Genomic DNA, 21,672 nt, shown 5'->3' with positions numbered 1-21,672 from the left:
ATTGGTACTAATTGCCCAATACCTTGGTGTTGGTTCAGTTTTGCAACCTCATAAATGTCACTGTTAAAATGGTCTTGCTTCATGTCAGTGTTGTGATGGTAAAACTTCCTCAGTCTGTCTAAGGTACTTATATGACAGCCACCAACATGTATCTGAGTACCTCTCTTCATCCTCTCCACACCTCTGGGAGGTAGGAAAGTGTTATTATCCCCATTTTACACATGAGCAACTGAGGCCCAGAGAGGCTAAGTGATATGCTCAAGATCACACAGGAAAACTTTGGCAGAGCAAGAACTTGAACCCAGGTCTCTCAACCCCTAAACACTGGACCATCTTGTCACTCATGTCCTTTCCCTAGATGTAGCCTAGTCTAGCATTTACAAGCTTCCCATACTGCTACCACTTGCATGGCATCCCCTGAGAGGAATACAGCCCAGGCCCAAGGAGGGAGGAGCTATACCGCGCTGTCCCAACAAACACCAGGCTGCCTTCAGAATTAAAACTAAGAAGATTCTGTTTCCCCTTGAACAAAGGGAAGAATTCTACAAAGGCTGACAGAGCCACTGAAACTCCAGAGCCTGAGTCAACTCCCAATAAAGTAAATGGAAAGAATCCCATTGCTGGTTTGGGGCCTTAGGACTGGAAACAGTCCAGTAGGTTCCATCTAGTTCCTCTCCAATACCAAGGCTGGCTGGCTCCCTACTGCATGTTCTTCAGATCCCTTTGAAAGATCTCAGCGGGAGGGGGCTCCCTTCACTGCCCTTAGAAGTCTATCCCACAAGGCACAAGGAATCCCACAAGCTCTTTGGGGGCAGGGGCTGTCTTTTTGCTCTGTGTTTGTACAGCGCCTTGCACAATGGGGTCCTGGCCATGACTGGGGCTCCTCTGAATCATCGTAATTGTAAAAAGGGAGCAGATCTCAGTGTCAGGATGGTTTCCCCCTTGGTTTTTAGGCTATATTTTCTTTTCTACTAGTTTCCTCCCTGCACTGCCAGTGGAGCCCCGACCCGTTCTGTACCAGGAGAAAGGACCATCCTTGGCCTTGGCACCCTTCAGCTATCTGTGGGTGGTTTTGATGATTCCCTATAGTTGTTGGTCAGCCAAAGGAAGGAAATAAAAGTTGGCTTGAAAAAAAACCCAGCGGAGTAGAGAGAAAAGAAACCGACAGAAAAAGGGAATGAAGTGGACAAGAGAAGACAAGTTAAAGGCCCACTAGCCACTTCCTCTTGGGTTCACGGAGCTCTTCCTAAGTTCTGCGCAGATGCGCTGGTTGTGAGAACATGTCCCTGCCCCTCCCAATCCGCCAGAGCGCTCACCAAGGATAAACCAGAATTTAGCCCATTGTGAGGCATTTTACCTTTTCTTTTTACCACTTTCCTACTTAACCATCCTTAACCTGCTTAGAGATGCATGAGAGGAAGCCTTCTGCAGTGGTTAGAGCACTGGATTGGCAGGCAAGAGATCTGGGCTCGTTCCTGGCCTTGACATAGGGCGAGACACTTCACCTTCCTGTGCCTCACTTTTCTCCTCTGAACAATGGGGCTCACATGCCCCATATGGCACATGAGGCTGGCCAATTTGCAGAGTGCTTCGAGAGCCTCGGACGGAAGAAATGCTACCCAGCACCTTGCAGCTGCAGATCTCAAAGTACTTCACGAAAGGAGGCTCAACCACCATTTTACAGATGGGGAAACTGGGGCAAAGCCACTTGGCCAGGGTCATGAGCAGAGCCAAGAACAGCGCCCAGGTCTTCTGACTGCCAGTCTGGTGCCTGATTCCCTACACCTCACTATCTGGGTGGTATGGGTGTCCATAAGATTATTTTTATTAGCTCATTAGCTCTTACCTATATGGCTCCAAGATGGCCCTGCTATACCATGGGAAGTAATAATGCTAGTATACATTAGATAGCTAGGACAATAGTTCTCAACCTTTCCCATCACCAGGAGCCCTGCTCATCTAGTGAGGATTCCTCTCCCACTTGACAACATGGGAAAGGGTCTCTTGAACCGTACCTCCCCACTACGTGAACCCTAGAGCCCATGAGCTGGGACAACAGAGAAGAGAATCGGAGGGGGATAATCCTTGGGTCAATGACAACATGGCCAAAATGGAACGGCAAACCTGTTCCTTTAAGTTGGCTCATGCTGGGACCTAACTGGGAGTCTTGGAATGAAACATATTCCTCCCACAAAGCCCCTGCTGACTGTCACCGCAGGAAATGCCTGCCAATCCCGGCCTGACAGTGGTGCAGCAGGCAGAAGATAGAGTGTGTTAGTCAGACCCCAGTAGCGGCAGAACAATGAGTGGAATTTCCTCTTTCTGTCCAGTGAGGGTGTTTGTCACGCGGCAGATAAAGTCCCAGGGCAGGGAAGAAAGGTTATCGGGAGACACGCTGGGTACAATGCCACTCGGGAGGGAGTCCGTAGGAAATCTATTTCAGGGCCTGTCACTCCATTGCCATTAAAAGAAAGTTCAGTTAGGAGGACAAAAATAAATGTAATCTCGCAGAGCCAGATGGAGCCCCCTGACCCAGTGCTGGAAAACAAAGCTCTGTCTCTTTTCAGTCAGTGCTTTCGTTGCTGTGGTCCATACGCTCCTCTAAAGCCCTTTACAGACATAAAGGGATCTTCACAACACCCCTTCTCCCCACCAGTGAGACAGGGAAAAAGCATTATCCCCATTCCACAGAGAAGAAAACTGAAGCACAGTGAGGCTATTGGACTTACTACTTTGCCAACATTTTCTTGCCGTTGCTAGCAGTGCTTTAGCTCCACTGTCTGGCTGTGATGGTCTCTGACCACTTGCCATCTCCTCCTTCCTCCACCTCCCCGCACTAGCAGGCCTTGGCTGGCTACTTCTGACCAGGTGCCCTGATGGTTTCCCTCTTCTATACACCCCTCGCCTCCTCTGCGAATGTTCCTCCTGAGTCCTGAGGTGACAAGTCTCCACCTTATGCCCCCTGCTACTTCACTCTAGGGACCCTCAATGCCAGGACAGCCGCTGGCACTGAGTTGCTCCTAACAATGCGGAGATTTCACTGGACAATGCTGTGCCAAGAGTGAGAATGTTGTAGCAAGACTCTTAGGGGCCAAGCTATCACTGCTGAGGTGGAGGCATCTTCCCCAGGGAAGTTTACATTTGGAATAAGTTCTCTGCAGCACGGGAGAGAGCAGAGAACCCTCCCCTTTCAATGGAGCCAAGCAGGGCAAATCAGGAAAGGCTGGAAATGAAACATCTTGACTTCCTGTCTCAAACCTCCCCTCACAAAGTTCAACAGCCCACTCAAGCTCCTGCTTTTCTGGGTCCATGCATCCCACACATGCTCTGCATTTCACAGGCAAATCGACTGCATTATTCTGTTATTACATCCTACTTCATGAGACAGGCAGGGGGCCTGTGAGGCCGCATAGCGATGCTAGTGGAATGAAGGGATCTGTTCAATTGTGTTGTATTCCCAGTGGCCAGGAGGTGGCACCCGTCACCTCCACATAACAAAGCCAGTTGCTAAGTGGATAGTAGCCCTAAACTCAGAAAAACCTAGCAGCATGGACACAGCTGTGCGTAAAGCGTCAAGCAAGAATTTATTGGGACTGCTCCTTATTTTATTACATAAAGTTGAATGCATTTAGTGACTCTTTTCTGGCACAAGCCAGGCAGGCTGGATATATTTCACTCCTTCACAGAGGCATTGAGGCTTAAATCATTGAGATGAATGCAGAGGTGCCGTGTAAGTGGGGCGCTGCTAACCACATATCTGCAATTGCCTCTAAGCAGCCTTCAGGGAGTTTCAAACTGCCAGGGCAGTTTAGTGCCTAAAGCACTGCACTGGGTGTGGGGAAGCCTCTGATCTGTTCCCAGCTCCTCTGATGAATTGTTTTGTGGCCGTGGGCAAGTCCCAACCCTGTGCCTCAGTTTCCCCAGCTGATACTAGATGATACCATCCATGCCTCAGTTTCCCAAGCTGTAGAAGAGCAATAAAGCTGCTTACTCACTTTGTAAAGAGCATTGATATCTATGGATGAAAAACACTATATGCAGCTCGGTACCTCAGTTTCCCCAGCTGATACTCACTGCCTTTGTAAAGCACTCAGAGATAGATTGAAGAAAAGCGCCAAACAGCAGCTAGGTGTTATTATTGCCATGTATTGATATTGCAGTAGTGCCCAGACGCTTCAGACAAATTGAGGCCCCCACAGTGCTAGCACGGATTTGATGCACAGTCCAGCCTGTATCTGGTGTGCTGAGTAGCTGCGGAAGCTGACACAAAAATACACAATATTTGTGAGCCATTATAATCTCATCCCCCTCCCTGGGTTTACTCCTGAATTACACCAGTGCAAGTGAGAGCAGACTCAGGCCCACAGGTTCCCCACATTTCTACAGAAGAAAGAGAATATAGTAGATAACCCGGCATCGCAAACTGACCCCGTGCTGCTCTGCATTGCAGCTGCCCAGAAGTGCAGTGCCAAGTGTGACATGCTATGTGCATTAGTTAAGGAGCTTGTTTGCAGAGAATTTGCATGTAACCATATACTTCAGCTTATGGTCAGCACAGAAGTGAGTAAGTGAGTGCTAGAGAGTGCTAGGGTATCTGGGATATCTGGGGTAGATGGGTGGATGCGAGAGGGTGCTGGGGTATCCAGGGGAGATGGGAGGGTGCTGGGATGTCTGGGGTGGGTGCTAGAGGGTGCTGGGATATGAGGGGTGGGTGAGTGCTACAGGGTGCTCATTGGGAGGTAGCTCCCTGGGGGGCTGTGTAAGGGGGAGCTGAGGGTGGGAAGCAGCTGGGGGTGTCTGGCCAGGAGCTGCCAGCTGGGGTATTTCTGTGGGTGGGGATCCCCAGCCAGTGACGGGGGGGTGTGAGGCTCACATTGGGCCTCTCTCGTTTTTGTTCCCAGCGCTGCTGCTGCCCCTGCTCTTCCCCAGCCAGGATCCAGCATAGCGGACAAGCTACCTGGTGTCTGGCACAAAAGGTACTGCATCATCCCCCCCTGGCTGAGAGGAGAGAGGAGCAGCTCCAGGCTCGGCCCCGCAGCCCAGGCGAGAAGAGGGCATGGGTACCAGGGAGTGACTGAACACACGCGTGTCACTTGAGGTGCCAGGCACTGGAAGCACGGCTGGGCTCGTACATAGGGCACCAGGAAACTAAGTCCTGCATTTACCTGGCATGCTAGCTGGGGAGAGGCTGCTGACCCCCCCTGGCCCTGTGAAGTACGACGCCCTACCCCAGTAGAGGATGGTTAATCTAGATATGACATTTAAAGCTCACCAGAGGTTGTTATGACGATCTCTGCTGTAGCCACTTTAGATACCAGAGCGATGGGGACCAAATAAGTCAACAGGTAGCTGTAAACCCATTGTGGATGCAGGGCCAAAGGCGGTGCCATTTCCTGTGGTGTTGCACTGCTGGCTTTGAGAGCATTATTCCAGCTTTACACCAACACTGCTCAGATCAGAATGTGGCCCCGTGCACACAGCCAGCTCTAGTATTGCCAACCTCAAGCATTTAAACATCACGTTCAGCCCCCTCCAAAATCATGATATTCTACCAAATAACAAATGTGTGTGGGGTAGGCGTGAGAGGATGCGTCTGTCTATTTGCCTGCTGGGGTTTGAGCCTTTAGGGTTTGCCTTTTCTAATTTTTGCTCCACAACCAGAAGGGCTAGACACTTACTGCAGCAGAAGAGGCTCTGCTGTCCTGCATACAGTTCTCTGCAGCAGCAGGAAGACTGAAAGGGGGGCCAGCACGGGATTCTGCAGTTCTGGGGGGAGTGGTAGGGGTAGAAAGTTAATGAAAAAGCCAAAGAAAATAACACATCTGCAGCAGCTCCTGGGGAAGCAGCCGCAGCCCCCTGGGGCAATATGGCTTTGCACCTCAACTGCCTGAGCGTGTTCCTCCTCTCCCGGCATCTGCATTTTAATTTAAGAAACACAGGGCTCCATCCATTGTGCTCTGCCTCCCCATCAGCTTAGCGGTCTCTGTTATGCCTGTCTCCTAACCTCCTGTCTTCTTCCCATGCAGATAATGTGCAGAGGCATAAAGCAGGGCTTAGAAACCTCCCTTCACTCCCACCAACCCCATCCAATAAGAGACTCAGCTCCTCCTTTGTGCTGGCAAATATTTACATTGCTTTCAAGCGGACGCCCTGTCTCAAACACACCTGGTCGGCATCAACACCACCTATAATCTACTGTTCTGCAGGCCAGCCATGTAGCGCCTTGTCAAGGATGTTTAAATGCAGCCAGGTCACTAGGCTTGAGGCGGAGACAAACAGCGGGTAGGAAGGCATGGAAGGGCACAGCATGAACAGAGAGTGGGAGGTGAAGTAACAAGGGGAAATCAGTGAAGAGAAGGTCATTTCTATTTGATTTTTCTCTAGTGGGTTTAGTGCTAGTTAAAGGTGCCAGCTTGACAGCCCTGGATTTATCCGAACAGCCGCTATGGTTCCAATTAATGTCAAATGCGGTAATGCCTCATGTGATGTAGGAGCTCACCTGCTAGGACAGGGGTGGGCAAACTTTTTGGCCCAAGGGCCACATTGGGGTTGCAAAACTGTATGGAGGGCCGGGTAGGGAAGGCTGTGCCTCCCCAAACAGCCTGGCCCCTGCCCTCTATCTGACCCCTCCCACTTCCTGCCCCTTACTACCCCCCAGGACCCTACCCCCCATCCAACCTCCCCTTCTCCCTCTTCTTCCTGTCCCCTGACTGCCCCGACCCCTATCCACACCCCTGATCCCTGACAGGCCCCCCGGGACTCCCACGCCTATCCAACCCCCCACCCCCGTTCCCCCTCCCCTGACGGCTCCCCCCATACCTCCGCCCCATCCAACTGCCCCCTGCTCCCCATCTGCCCCTCGGAACCCTCCACTCCCCGCCCCCTTACCATGCCAGAGCCAGCCATGCCGCCCGCGCTGCCCCGCAGGAGCAGCGGGCCAGAGCGCTGAGGCTACGGGGGAGAGGGGGACAGCAGGGGAGGGGCTGGGGGCAGCCTCCCCGGCCGGGAGCTCAGGGGCCAGGCAGGACGGCCCTGCGGGCTGGATGTGGCCCGCGGGCTGTAGTTTGCCCACCTCTGTGCTAGGAACTGGGTTGAGGCCTACCAAATTCATTCCATGTAGGCCATTCACAATTAGGGCTGGCTAAAAACCAGAATTCCATTTTGGGAAAAATTATGACAAGGTTTCAAAACAGAGACCTTTCCAAAAAAATTGTGAACAAGCAGAGAAAGAGGCCAGTGGCCAGGGCACTTACCAGATGAATGGTCCAAACCACTAGGCCAGGTCTTACTCCACTTTTGACTGGAAAGTGCATCCTGTGTATTCAAAGCAGATTGGTTTTCACAAAAAGTTTCTGCTTCGACGAAACATTTTCAAACAGAAAAATGTTTGGTTGAAAAATTCCCAACCAGCACTATTAAAAATGCTATTTCATTGCAACAAATCGGCATGCACAGCCCACGGCTCACAAGCAACCCTATGATAATAATGCCACAAATAATACCCCAGCTCCTTTAGGTGATCTTCCTAGACTGACGACTCTGCTCTTCTGGTCAACAGCAGAAGGCTGCATCCGTGGTTTTGGTGCAAACCATGATATGGCCACAGCAACAGCCCCACTTGAATATAAAAATTTATGGGAAGTTTAAACAGATGATGGTCCAGCTTCAGGATAAAAGTTTGCAAAAAAGGAACTCAGAATTGCGTATTTCCAGTAGTCAGTGTTCCATTGAGATGGCATCAAGCCTGAAGGAGTCTCAGAGCCCTTTGCTAGTCAAGGGTATGATAGACATTTATTATTTCCTTTCCCTTGTAGTCCTTACTAATGTAAAAACAAAAAGGTGTTAAGACAGGAAAATTCCTCTGCATTTAAATAAGATTAAAAGTCTGTCACAGCTGTCAGAAAATTCAATGTCATGGTTGAAATGGATCTCTTAAGCCCATAAAGATTTGACACTAGGTCTAGCATCCAATCTCCAGTGGTGGTCAATGTTGTAGACTCCAGAGGATTGTGTGCCATTCACAGACCTACACAGAGAACACGCTACCAAAGCAGGTTTCTTCCTTTCCACATCTGCTAATCTGCTTATGTTTTGAAGCATGAGGATCAGAGATAGGTGTACACCTAGACACCTGAAATGTGGTGTCTTTCACCTCAAGATTTGGCTCCAAAATACTCAGGCACATCTCAAATGAAAATTAAGGCAGCCCTCGTAATGACCCCAGCCCCATGTAATAATGGCTGATCCTGCATCTCTTATATCAATGGTTTTCAACCTTTCCAGACTACTGTACCCCTTTCAGGAGTCTGATTTGTCTTGCGTACCCCCACGTTTCACCTCACTTAAAATCTACTTGCTTACAAAATCAGACATAAAAATACAAAAGTGTCCCAGCACACTATTACTGACAAATTGCTTCCTTTCTCATTTTTACCACATAATTATAAAATAAATCAATTGGAATATAAATATTGTACTTACATTTCAGGGTATAGTATATAGAGCATATAAACAAGTCATTGTCTGTAGGAAATTTTAGTTTGTACTGACTTCACTAGTGCTTTTTATGTAGCCTGCTGTAAGACTAGGCAAATACCTAGAAACGTTGATGTACCCCCTGGAAGACCCCTGCAACGTACCCCTGGTTGTGAGCCACTGTCTTACATGTCTTAATACCTAGGCAAAAAGGGGGAGCTAAAAAGTCACTTTCCAGGTCTTGTATGTAACCCTTCTGCCAGGGGCTGTCAGCCGCAAAAGAGGCCAGGTTCAATTTTCAAGGGGTTCCTTCGGAAAACGTAAACAATAGCAGCTCGATCCCCGCCCAGAAACCTGGGTCACTATGTATACCACCCTGGGCACCCTTGATAGGCAATACTTCCCCGCTCGTAAGCACTGACTCCTGGGGTTTACAACAAAAAAAATTATTAGAAGGAATGACAGAATGCACTTGGGAAAGCCAGCAATTAATCAATCGACACTTTCTATGAGGTAAAACTCCCTCTCCTCTAGGGTGTCTTAGCGATAATCCCAGCCTAGCCCTCCTCTTGCCATTGTGAGTGGCTACCGCGCTCCGGCCACTGCCTTCGGCCCCACCTCCCCACTCACCGTCTGCTGTCCGGGGTTGCTGGGGTCCAAGGACCCGGCAGTTTGGTGCTCGGGGCTGTTCCAGGGACTCCGCCTTCTGACCCAGCTGAAGTGATTTGGGCTCTGATTGCTGAGTAGGGAGGCCCCCAGCGGAGACCCTGAGGTAAAGGGAGCTCTCTGGGTGTTCCGCCCCACCCACCTCAGCCTGCCACTAAATTGCTTCAGCCCACTGCCTTGAAACTGTCGTAATGCAGCCGTTTAGTGAGTCATCAGCAGGATATAGGACCCTGGACAAAGTCCTTCCCAGCAGAAATACACTCCTCACAAAAACTGGAAGGTCATCCATCTCTCCCCAGGGCTGCCTAAGCTTCCTTACCCAACTGTGCCTCATTACTAGGTGACCCTTCGCCCCCGGCCTATATGGTGCAGATCTTTTCTCCTTCATTTCCCAACTGGGACAAGAGTATTTTATTGCCTCCAAACTCTACATGCCAAAAGGTCCCAAGTTGTCACATAACTGAAATGCAAATGAGGCCTGGCCCACTCAATCCCTTGCTCACCAACAGCTGTCAGCAGAGAGCTCCATCCCCAAGGGACCCTCTGCCCCTCTGGCATTCTCAAGCAGCTCAGGGCTGCTCTTTTCTGTAATCACCAACAAGTGTCACTAGTGAGCACTTTTTTCTCTGTGGCCTCAGGGCACAGGGCTTCATATGTCCACTGAAGTCAGACTCTTAACACTACTTGAGCCTAGCTATTTTTGGTATAGACCCAGTGGGTAAAAATCCTGGCTCTGTTGCAGTCAATGGCAAAACTCCCATGGGCCTCAGTGTAGACGGGATTTCACCAATTAGCTTTGAATTCTGAACATTAATGCAGAGCAAATCATTCCCTGCTGCCCTGTCCACACAAAAAACTCTCATTCACGAGTTGTAAACCATCCTTTTTATAAAACTTTCTGACATAAGCCTGCTGTACCTCAGCTCCCATCTGCTATTTTCTCCTCAGAAAAGAAACTGTGTAGAATTAGTGCCATTAGATTCCATGTTTATATTCTCTCAATCCCTCCTAGTGCAAATGTGCTCTGTTTACCCATTAAAAAATGGGTTTCCCTCAGAACTTCAATCCTGCAAACTCAGCCTGGGAGTCAAGGTGAGCCGCTAGTGACTTGAATGGCACCTCTAGTTATCAATTCCAAGATTTTGGAACCAGACCAATGATCTGAAGTGGTTCCATTTTGCAGCGGCCAACTTGAGACACCTCCATTTCAGACGGCTTAAGATGAAAACTGATGTTCCCCAAGTCATGACTCACTTTTGAACATCTTGGCCAAGGATTCTGCAGGGCAAATTTTGCTCTCGGTGGCAGCTGTATACCCTTACTGCTCTGCGATTCTGCCCCAAATGACATGTGTGCAAACTTGTGGTCTTCACATTTTGCCAACACTGACACCTGTGAAAGCACACGAATGCCTCTGGAAACAACTTAGCAATTCATTGGTGGGGCACAGCCAGAATAGACCACAGCTCGCTCTACCATAGCTGTGTTTAACAAACAGTTAAACAAGGAAACACTTACGTTTGTAACTAAAATCAGCAGGTCCAGTGGAATACACCCAGGGAACAGATCTGTTGGGTAAGAAGGTGCCATTTTTAGAGTCACTGTTCAGAGTGAAGCTTCATTAATCAAGCACGTTAAGATTATTGGACTGGAGACTTGCTTGTGACAGGTTGTGTGTGGAGGGGGGAAATACATTGAGATTCTCCATTAATAATTTGTTAAAACCCCCCAAAGGTTGGATAATCAGAGGTAAGTCTGTACCCTCAATTACGACTGTAACGCAGGGAACCAGCATAGACTAAACCAATAGGGAAGCAATTAGAGAAGTGTGTTCTAGTGATGGAAGCACTGGACTAGAACTCAGGACACCTGAGTTCTTCTGCTGGCCTGCTGGGTATCATTGGGCAAGTCACTGCACTTCCCTGTACCTCAGTCTCCCTATTTGTAAGATGGGGATAATGAATGATACTTGCCTCTTTTGTCAAGCATTATTGATGAATAGTGGTATACAAAGTGTAAGTATTATTTAGTTTGCTCTTAGTTTCTTTCTCTGAATTGAAAATAAATATAGTTTAGACTGAAAGTTTATGGTTTTGCTGTGAGCTTGGGGAAAAAAGTGTAACAATATGATGTCTTAGAGAAGAAAACACCCATTTATTTTCTCAAATTTTTTTACATCATAATCCTCATACAACAGTTGTCAGCATAACATTTAATACAAATTTTTTAAAAAACCCACAAAGATTACTTGCAAAATTATATATATTTTAATATCCAAAATACATTGCATATATATAGTAGCAAAAGCCCATTTCCATGGGGAAATTTTTTTAATAATTTTTTATTTTTTTGCGATTATTGCAGTAATGTTACCTATAACATTCCAAAAGCACTAATACCTAAACTGGTTAGCTTGATCTCTTTTTCCCCTTTTGTTAAATAATGGCATCAGTGCTTCTGTTTAAAGTTATGACCAAACTATAATGTTCTGTTTTAAGGTCCCAATTCTGCAAGCAAATACACGTGGACTAAACCTTGCACTGACACAAACATTCAGAGGTTATGTCTACATTAGATATTTTTGCTCCTGTTAAATGATTGCCAGTTAATTCCAAATTAGCTAATAAGTTTGCAAATACCAATCTAAGACCTCTATAAACATTTGTTCCAAGACCTTCATGTTTCTGTCCTTAAATGAACATTCCTGGATCATCAAGTCTAGCTTCACAAATTAGAGGTAGATGAAAATTTTGAAATGTTTGAAATGGTGATGAAAATGTTCTGCAAAAGCTTTTCACACATTTTTTTGTGTGGGGGAGGAATGTTTGCTGATTTTCATCCAGCTTGATAGAATTATCAAAATGTTTGAAAAACTCCATTTTGATGGAAAATTGTTGTGAAAAATTTGGAAAACGTTGATGCATTTTTTCAACTAGCTTGAATACAAACATGTTGGCTGACTTTGAGTTAATTAGCAATCAATGAACTCAAGCTAAAACAGGAGCACAAACCCTGTGCTTTAGACACTCCCAGTGAGCTCCGATGTGTTCCACACTAGTATAGGAAAGAAATCTGCCTGGATCCAGTTGTGGGATCAGGGCTCTATTCCCACCAGATACGTTACATGTATCTTTTTTTCATTTTAATTTTTTTAGCAAAAAGTACAAAGCTACAGCCCAAATGTACAGATTGAAAAGATGTACAAATTACATTTAAAAAAAAACAAACAAAAAAACAAGACAAACAACAACATAAAAACCCACGAACAACTGATCTGATAGTAAAAATAACCTGCATTTGTGACTGAGGTCAACTCGTTTTATTTCATCTTTCTTTTAATATTGTGAGATATAGGGAAAAAATAACTCTGCATAACTTATACAGTAAGTAGCCTTCTGATTAGCTGACCCTTAGAATGACGGTCTGACAAACGCACAGCGTTCGTGAATCGGTAGCGCTTAGCGATCCCGAAAGCTTTGGCAGAGCTCTCCAGGATCTGCTGTCGTTTATTTCATCTTTGCTCTCAAGGAATGTCTGTGCTTGATGTTAGGTTACTTTCTTTTGTTCTGGTCTCAGATGTTTCTGGAGTTAATATACAGTCCAACACAAGTTGCACACTCTAGAAAGGTTCCTTCAATGCCCTTTACTTCTTTATATATATAAAATTTCCAGTTGGGTGAAAAACCTCATTGGCCTTAATTAAAGCTAAAATTCCAGTTGCCATCCTCTGCAGCCCCAGGTCCTAACAACATAATATCTGATTCTTCCATCCCCTCCCCGAAACCGGAAACCCTCCCACCAAAAACACACATGTCATCCTAAGTCCCCGTTAAACAAACATAGCATTCTTCTAAGACCCACGGCTGGATCTATGTCTTGTTAAGAGCCTTTGGACTGCTAAACATTTTTTTCTCTTGTCTTGTAAAAATTCAAATGCTGATAATCATTCCAGGTTGTGGTGAGCAATCTTCACGGACAATTTCTACAGAGGACATAAGACTTAGAACCAAAATAAAAACACAGAGTACTGGCCTGCAGAGGTATCCATCTCTCAGTTCAAGACAGAAGAGGCAAAATTACAAAAAAAAAAAAAGAGAAAGTTTGATCCAAGAATAACTAATATCCAGTTTTTAATTCCCCCCACCCAACAATGGCCACAAAATACCCAAAAATGGTCCAGAAAATCCCAGAAGTAAAGAGAGCATCCAACCAGATTGATAAAGGCCACTGAAGGTACAAAACATCTAGTAGTAGCTGCCCAAGTGCGATGGTACATGAGTGTTGGGATGACGTGGGACATTGGGGTTTGGGTAGATGCTGCCCGTAGGGGAGGTCCAATAGGATGCTGCTGCTCCGAAGAAACTGGATGATGTGACAGGCATGGAGGAAGCATGGGGGGGGACAAAGTTCACCTTCTGTTGGTGGGCATGGTAAGAAGGCATATAGGAAAGATCTGATGGATACTTGTACATTGAAGACTCAGTTGGATGAGGCTGGAGAGCCTGGGCAATGCCATGAAAGTCAAATTTGTAGGCATACCTTTTGCCATGCACTTTGGTCATAATGTTCTTATCGTAGTAGTATCGGAGGGCTCGGCTCAGCTTGTCATAATTCATGTTGGGCTTGCTCTTGCGCTCTCCCCAGCGCCTGGCCACCTCGTCGGGGTCTGTCATCTTGAACTCCCCATTGGTCCCCTCCCACGTGATGCAGTTGGCATTGGAACTGTCCGAAAGCAACTCAAGGAGGAACTGCCACAGCTGGATCTGCCCACTCCCTGCATGAAGTGAGCCAAAGAGAAAAGGAAATGACATTCCATTTCCTGCTTAAATGAAAAGACAAAGCCAGGAAACAGAGGGACTATCTCAATCTTTGATGGGAAAGTTTCCTTCAAGCCTTACAAACTCTTGTGGAGGGCTGGCCCACCTATTCCCAGAAAGCAAGTCACTCAGCCTCTTCTTCTGTTTGAGGTCAGAATAGCTGATCAGAGTGGTCCCCTCTGGCATTAAAATTGACAAATCTACAAAGCATTCATAAATGGGCTTTTTATGAACATGGTCATTATTCAGAATTATTCACTGAATGGCTGACATAAACGTATTTCAACCTCGCTTTGCTCACTAACTATTTTCATAACTATTGCTGAAAACACCTGCAGTTCATAATTTGCCATGTGCAGCCTTGTGGCTGATCACCTAAATCACAATATGATTTCTTCTCTCAGACTGGAGAACTCCTAGACTCTTTCAAGATGGCCGTACTAACTCTTCCTGTAAGGAGGCTCATGAGAATCCATTTTTGCATGAGCATTCAACACCTTATCCCTCTGCGAACAGAACACGTGCTTGTGCAAATGTAACCCACATTAATGCCAAGGTGGGTCTTTGTCCCCCTCTTGTGGCTGGGCCGTGTAAAGAGGTTTACAAGATTGCAACAGCCTCGATGCTAATCGACCTTGTCCGTTAGCTCAAGCAAGAGATGCTCATGCTCTTGCTCTTATTACCAGAGGTCTGTAGATGACTTGATCAGGGGGTCATTGTGTAAACATAGCAAGCCTGCAAAGGGTGTCACCAGAGGCTAGCTAAGAGCTTTAAGCGATTTAGGTCTTCTACTCTGTGGCGCAGTAGTAAAGTTCATGGGTTCAAATCTGGTTAGCTGCTTTGAGGGGGAGGGGTAAAATGCTTGTGGTGAGCAACTTCATGCGGTGACCAATACCGAAGAAGTGACTCCATTGTTTGTATTCAAACAAAGACTATTTGGAGCTATCCACCTAGTTTTACTCTTGCATAGTCCTTGTACTATATCATTTGCCCACCCTTGCCTTATAATAGTGAAACGTCCCTCCTGGGGAAGACAGTCAGCTCAAGAGCCTTCTTACTATTTAAGGCCCAGGATGGGGGCTGCACATGGAAGCTACCCATAGAACAGCCACGTGGAGGATCATGAAGAAATTCTCCACACCAGCTGCCGTGACCAGCACAGAGGGAAGTGGTAAGGGCAGATGTGGGATCCACTCCTATTCAGTCCAATGGCCCATATACTCTACACAAGCAGCAGAGGGACAAAAGCTATGATTCCAGCCCAGTCTGGAGCAGTGGCTCATGAGAGAGTCGGCCCTTTAAACAGGAGCTGGAATTTGCCTTTAAGATCGTGGTCTGGTGTCCCCAACTGAACTCACCTGGGTTGGCTAGGCGGCTGCTGGTGGGTCCAAGAATTTGATAGGGATCTAAACAAAGAGACAAGAAATCTTTTTTTTACTCTACTGCACAAAAAGAAACAAAGTACTTCTCTATTTTTCTTAACCAGAATGATCCAGATGTCCATTTTCCTTCCTTTTTTACATTGCCACTCCCCTCCTACAAATCAGTCCCATTGGCCTCTTATGTTGTTTAATGAACAGACGCACATTATTTAGGGAGGATTAAATAACGTAGCGGCTGCTGCACTCTTTTCATAGAGTGTCCCACTTTTTAAGATCAAAATCCCCACTGGACACGTGCCACAGCACCAGCCACAGCAGTTGGCTGCATGAAAACATAACGTCAGGCCAGCACAACACGATGGGATCTGAGCAAATACATTTGCTTTAATGTGAGCAGTTGGGCCACTTGCTTAAGTGTGCCTCATTTTCTAGTCGGGCTGATTATTTCCTCTTGTGTGCAGGTGGGATTTTTCAAAAACGCTCCCTGTTGGCTCAGATCTGCTCCCAATGAAGGCAATGGAAGATTGGTCCAACTCAGCTCTGACTAAAGTCAATGGGTGTTTTACTGCTGATGCTAACGGAAGCAGAATGAGGCTCATGCTGAATGCTTTTTAGAAATTCCATCATGCATTTATTAGAAATGAATCTCCTCCCTTTTCCAGGGGCCCCACTGTTGTAATCTCTCTACTTCCTTTCATTGTCCCTTGGATTTTGGTGTTGGCTCATGGCTGAATTTATACCTTAACAAAGAAAGCTACAAAGCATTTGTGCAGAACACTGAGAAGGCATCATTTAGTTGGGAAACCCAACCCATTGGGAAACCCAAGCAAGAAGTATCACGGCTTGGAGCCTGACAGGACTTGATTCTCTTATTTATGGTGCTTTGACAGTGGTGTACCTCTGTCGACTTTGTTGGAGATGCTCCCATTTTATATTGGTGTAAGCAGCGATGAGCTGCCAGAAGCTGAAGAACCGGTTCCTTCAGTCGCTCCTGGTCTCCGGCGGCACTTCGGCGGCACGTCCTTCAGTCGCTCCCGGGTCTTCGGTGGCACTGAAGGACCTGCTGCCGAAGTGCCGCCGAAGGCCCGGAGTGCCGCTGGGTGAGTAAAAATCCTCAGGGGAGCTTCCCCAGCTCAGAGCTCAGGTGGGATGGAAAGGACAGTCCCGTGGGCCACAGTTTGCCGACCGTTTTAAAAACCAGTTCTAAACTGGCTTCAAAATTTAGCAACTGGTTTGCGCGAACCAGTGCAAACCGGCTCCAGCTCACCACTGGGTGTAAGGGAGGTTAGAATCCAGCCCACAGACCCTTCACCATTGTGGCAGAAGCAGCTTCGTTGACTAGCTGCTTCAGAATCCTTTACACTGCCTGCTGTGGATGTCAAAGGAGACACCAAAGCAGCTGACACTAAGGATTTTGGACCCTGCACATGACAAAGCTGATACAGGGACATCTCTTTTAAATGGGGGTAGGAGGATCCATAAGCAGCCAGAAGAAAGTAGTTTTGGATAAGCCTTGTTGGATGAACAGAGCTGACCAAGTATTATAAGTGTTTGAGCCCACTTAACTTGAGCCTAAGACTGTCCCAGCCTGAAACTTTACAATAACAGGTTGGGAAATGAAGTTATTTATGGGATGCGGCCGAGCACACACTGGACACATTTACCTGGTTGCGGCCGTTGCTGTTCTGTATTCTTATTCACAGTTTGAGTCCCTGCAACCGGAGGACCTGTAATAACAGGAAAAGTGAGATCGTAGATGTACTGCAAGCAGACGAGAGGGAACAATTAGGGAACAAGATAGATACAATGTATACATGAACATGGCCAAGCCAGTGGAGATGGGCAGGAAACAGTTTTGTGGTCATATGGGAATTACTGAGTTTTCATACATATTTATTACCCTGAACAGGGATGAAAAGTCAAAATCACAATTTTCATCAATGGAAAAATTTTAAAGAATTTTGAATCAGGTCAAACTAAATGCTTCATTTTGATCATTTTGACTTTTTGAAATTCTTTTTTACTCTCAGTTAACCTAAATTTCGAAACAAACATTTGCTTCAAATTGAAAAATGGAATTTTTTGTTTAGAAAAGGGCAAAACGGGATGTCAACAATTTCTCAACTTTTTTCTGGAATGTTTTTTGAAACGGGAAATTTGCCAGATGAGTCTTTCCCATCAACAATTTTGGTTTTGGCAAATCAACATTTTCTGATTAAAAAAAAAGGTTTTGGTCAAAAAATTCCCGGCCAGTACTACAAATCAGTTCAACCTTAGCCCTAGCATCTGCTCCATCCATTCAGATTATCACTAATAACAGAGAGAATGCTATAAACCAAAGGATGGCCTTCCCATTCTGACTGAGCATTTTCCATAAAGCTCCTAAACAGAAAGTACTGATTTAGGGCCAAATTCTACCAGCCTTACCCCAGCTGAGTCGTATCTTGCTCACGGACAACTTGTGGCCCCAGGACATGTGACACCAGTGAAAGAAGAACAGAATATGCCCCACTGACAGCCAGTTATACTAGCTGAGATAAAAATTCCATGGGCTAGCAATCCTCCTCCTTCAGGGCATAAACCTACCATTTGGGGGCAGCAGGAAATCTGGCCCCACCCCGTAGTATTGCAAAATTATCTGCATTATGAAAATAATTAACAACTAGAATAATTTGCATATCTATAGGATTTTCAATATGATGACTTCAATGTGCTTTACAAATATTAAGGGCCAGAATCTGCTACTCTTTCTCATGCTGAGTGGCACCTTTCTCCTTTGAACAGTAGTAAGGGATTGGAGTACGGCGTTATTCATCGTGATTAATGGTATCAGAATCTGGCCCAAGGTAAGGATGGCTCTAATGAATTAAGTCTCACAAGAGACTGGAAGTTAATAAGGCCTGGATCCTCAGTCATTCTGATGCCTGTACAACAAGCAAACCAAACCTAGCCCAACTCATGACCATGTTTCGATCCTCTGCCTCAGAATTTGCCACCCCCAAAGTGGCTACTTACTTTTGGTGAGGCTGGAGTTCATGTTATTGCCCCATCCAGCTCTCCTGACCGCGTCGTAGGAGGGATCTAATGACAAACGACAAGAGGGAAGGAGGAGGTGAGTCCAGACTGTCCAAGGAAGGCTAGAGAGGTGGCTAGTTGTGATTATTGCTTCAGAAATTTCACATACGCTATAGTTACTTTGTCTCCATGCCCTGGGTTATATATGCGTTTCAGCCATCTGTTATGTATTGTACATTATAGTGCAAGGGCCTTGGGGCAGAGCCTGTCATTTTTTGATCTGTCTGTACAGTGCCTGGCACAATGGGACTCTGACCTGTCTGACCTGTAGGCACCGCCAGAATATGAATGTTAAATAATAAGACATGGCATGGGACAAGTGGAGCTTTGGGAGACTTTGTTCAGGGAGTAACTGGCAGAGGGTGGGAGCAGGGGTAAGGCTTGGGCCTCCATCTCCTCCCTGCACAGGTGGTGGTAGCATAGACTGGGCCTGTGCTTGACTCCTGCGTGGGGCACAAGTTGGTGCTGGAAGTCAGGGAGGAAAACAAGAACGCTTAGTGCCCTCCACCCCATTTTGTACACCCATCTACTGTCAGGCACCATCTGGTCCCATGGGAATAGATGGGGTGGACTGAGGCTAAATGTAAACTGAACCCAACAAAATTTGAGTTCCCGTCTAGTCAAAATCTGCCTCTCAGCTGCCCCCCACCCTCCCAAATATCTGTGCCTTCTTTCCACTTCAGAGCCCTAGCTCATCCTCCTGGCCCATCGCGAGGCAGCAATCAGGTGTGCCTTGCACAACCACCTGTTCCTCTGTCTCGCTGCTTCTTCTGGCCCCCTGTGATTGTGGGGTATGGATCCCAAGGAGCCTGCCTTAAGAGCTGGTAAATATCCAGGAAACAGAGGAACTGTTCATGATCTAGGAGAGGTTGGCTAGAAAGGAAAGTTCACAATGGAGATCATGAAAAACATCCTGATGAGGAGATGTACTGGGCTCCTGAGGGGAAGCGTGGAAGCCCATGCACTTTAACAGCTGGCCTGGGTAAAGCTTCGGAAAATCTAGGTCTCTGCAGGGAGATGTACTAAATGACTTGGTAGAGTAGCTGCCATTAAAGAGTCAACATTTCCCAGCACTTATTACTGCACGGAGTATCTGCGATGCCACAGTTATTTCCTCACACTTAGAAGAAAGAACCTTGCTAAACACTGACTGGTGACCACAGCAAGTCTCTTCTGTCTCTGACCTCTGCGGATCATGGGCAGCCCTGAGTTATGGGTCCAGATCCCCAGCAGGTGTCAATCAGTGAAGCTCCATGCCGATTGACATCAAGTGAGGAGCTGGCCCATGATTGATTTGGAAGCTGCAGGAAACCTTCCAAGGACATTGAAGGGGCCCTGGAGGGACGCAGAAAAGCACTGTGTTAGAGAAAGTGGGGGAAACAATGGGCTCTGATTTCCCAGCAAGCAACACTGGTGAGTGAGGATTGGCTTGGGGCAAAGATGTGTCATCAGAATCCTGCATTTTAAATACCTAGTTTTTTTATTGTTTATTGCTGAACAGTTCACAATCCACGTTTTCCCCAGCCCGTCTTCTCACTCTCATCCTGGAGAGGCTGGACAGAAAAACCACTCAAGGACCAGACTGAGAGGTAGTGAAGGGATGAGCCAGTAGGTTATTCAACATGAACCAAGCCAGGGCTTTAAACCAAAAAGGATTCCAAAGTCTCCTCGTGGATCACAAAGAAACCATAAAAACCAGGCTAACACCCAACATTCAAAATAACAACCACCCTCATCAGAAAGCACCTCAGCAAATGAACTGCTGCCCCCAAATTCCTTCCACGACCCCTGGAGTAAATAAGAGCCAGGAGATGGCGCTGCTGATGCCCTTGTCCATTCTCATGGTTCGGGGCTGGAGACGAGCAAGGAGACTAGAGCGAATCTCCTTGTGGAAAAATCCATGTGCACTCGCCCAGTCCATCTGGCTCTGCAAAAGCCTCTTCAGTTTTTTAAATTAGTTATTGGCATGAAACGAAAAAAAGAAAGAGGGAGCATGGGGGGGGGAGGGGAAGAGGAAGGGAAGAGAGAGAAAAGGGGGGAAAGGAGCTCATTTAACTTGTCCGTTTTTATTTTTATTTTACTGTTGTTTGTAATAGAAACCACAATCCCTGCTGCAAATAGGTCAGACTTAAAAACAACCCACTGTGCATTAAGAATCCGACAAGACATCTCTCAATGGCAGAGGCCAGTCTGGGTTTCTTGCTCGTCCAGCGGCAGGGCTGGGGACTCGTTTTGCTGAGTGAACCTTTCTGCCCGGCTAAGAGCCGTTGGTGTAAACAAGCTTGAAACCATTGGTGGAAATTGCGCCAATGTGCTGTCTACACTTGGGGCTTGCACCTGTGTCAGTATGGTAGTGGTTGAAATCAGAGCACAATAGACAAGGCTTAAATTGTAGCCCATTCCCCTTGTAACCAAATGGCTTCTTCTTCCCCATCCTTGGCAGCCAGCCAGTCACTTTCATTCCTCCCCTTTGATAATCCTGGGCAGGTACATAAAACTGCATATTAATTCTAAGCTTTTGGCATCATTTGCCAACAAGCTAAGGCCCGGGAGCCCCACTAAAACTGCGACAGGAAGACGGCAGAGTGGCACTGCAGTGGGTGGACCCAGCTCCGGTTAAAGAAGGAAGGGGGTTGTTTCTGAGATGTGACCAGAGAAGTTTTAAGTTTCTTTCAACTTTTCTGATTCAACTCACAACTTGCCACCTTCAGATCCCATGAGCGACGGCATCATTTCTAGATTGGGTTGGGGCCAAAAGCAGAACCTTGCCAATGCACATGACATGACTGGCTGACCCACAGTGAATCAACACAACAAAAAAGCAAAGATAACAGTAGAACATTTTGCATCTAAAGATCCCAGGCATTCCATAGCGGTGGTCTGGATAATTAGCCACATTTTACAGATGGGGAAACTGAGGCATGGAGCAGCAATGTGACTTACCCATGGTCATGTAGAGCCAGAGTGTAGCCCACATCTCCTGCTTGCCATTCCGGTGCTTTAACTGCAAATCAGTGCTCACTCTTGTGATCAAAAATACTGGATCAAGACACAGAGGGCCAGATTCTCAGCAGGTGTAAATCGGCATAGCTGCACTGACTTCAACCGAATGCGGCTGATTTACACCTGCTGAGGATCTGCTCTTGGGTGGAGATTGCCCAAAATGACGTTAAAGTCATTAATCATTTTAAAGCTCCCTGCGCTGGTTTCTTTGCACCCTTCTTTCAAGGCAGCTGACTTGGGAGTGCAAGGGCAGT

At 46.7% G+C, this 21,672-nt stretch overlaps 2 protein-coding genes across 13 annotated transcripts in view; both read right to left on the bottom strand.

The window, feature by feature from the left end:
* KCNJ5 (potassium inwardly rectifying channel subfamily J member 5) overlaps positions 1-7,848 on the bottom strand; it is a 241,303-nt gene extending 233,455 nt beyond the window's left edge. The window contains exons 1-2 of the mRNA XM_037882266.2: positions 7,503-7,848; positions 7,254-7,314 (exon numbers count right to left, since the gene is read on the bottom strand). The gene's annotated coding sequence lies outside the window, so the exon portion shown is untranslated. The remainder of the gene's footprint in view (positions 1-7,253; positions 7,315-7,502) is intronic.
* A 3,427-nt stretch (positions 7,849-11,275) lies between these two features.
* Positions 11,276-21,672, bottom strand: part of FLI1 (Fli-1 proto-oncogene, ETS transcription factor) — a 116,789-nt gene continuing 106,392 nt past the window's right edge. For all 12 annotated transcript variants that reach the window (XM_043534151.1, XM_043534152.1, XM_037882272.2 and 9 more), the window contains 4 exons: positions 18,356-18,421; positions 17,005-17,067; positions 15,317-15,364; positions 11,276-13,915 (listed from right to left, as the gene is read on the bottom strand). In XM_043534151.1, coding sequence (XP_043390086.1) covers positions 13,386-13,915; positions 15,317-15,364; positions 17,005-17,067; positions 18,356-18,421 — 707 coding nt within the window. In that variant the 3' untranslated portion in view covers positions 11,276-13,385. The remainder of the gene's footprint in view (positions 13,916-15,316; positions 15,365-17,004; positions 17,068-18,355; positions 18,422-21,672) is intronic.

This window comes from Chelonia mydas, chromosome 22, assembly GCF_015237465.2.
Source record: "Chelonia mydas isolate rCheMyd1 chromosome 22, rCheMyd1.pri.v2, whole genome shotgun sequence".
NCBI lineage: Eukaryota > Metazoa > Chordata > Testudines > Cheloniidae > Chelonia > Chelonia mydas.
The sequence above is the reverse complement of the archived record's forward strand: the minus strand, read 5'-3'. Positions and strand labels throughout refer to the sequence as shown.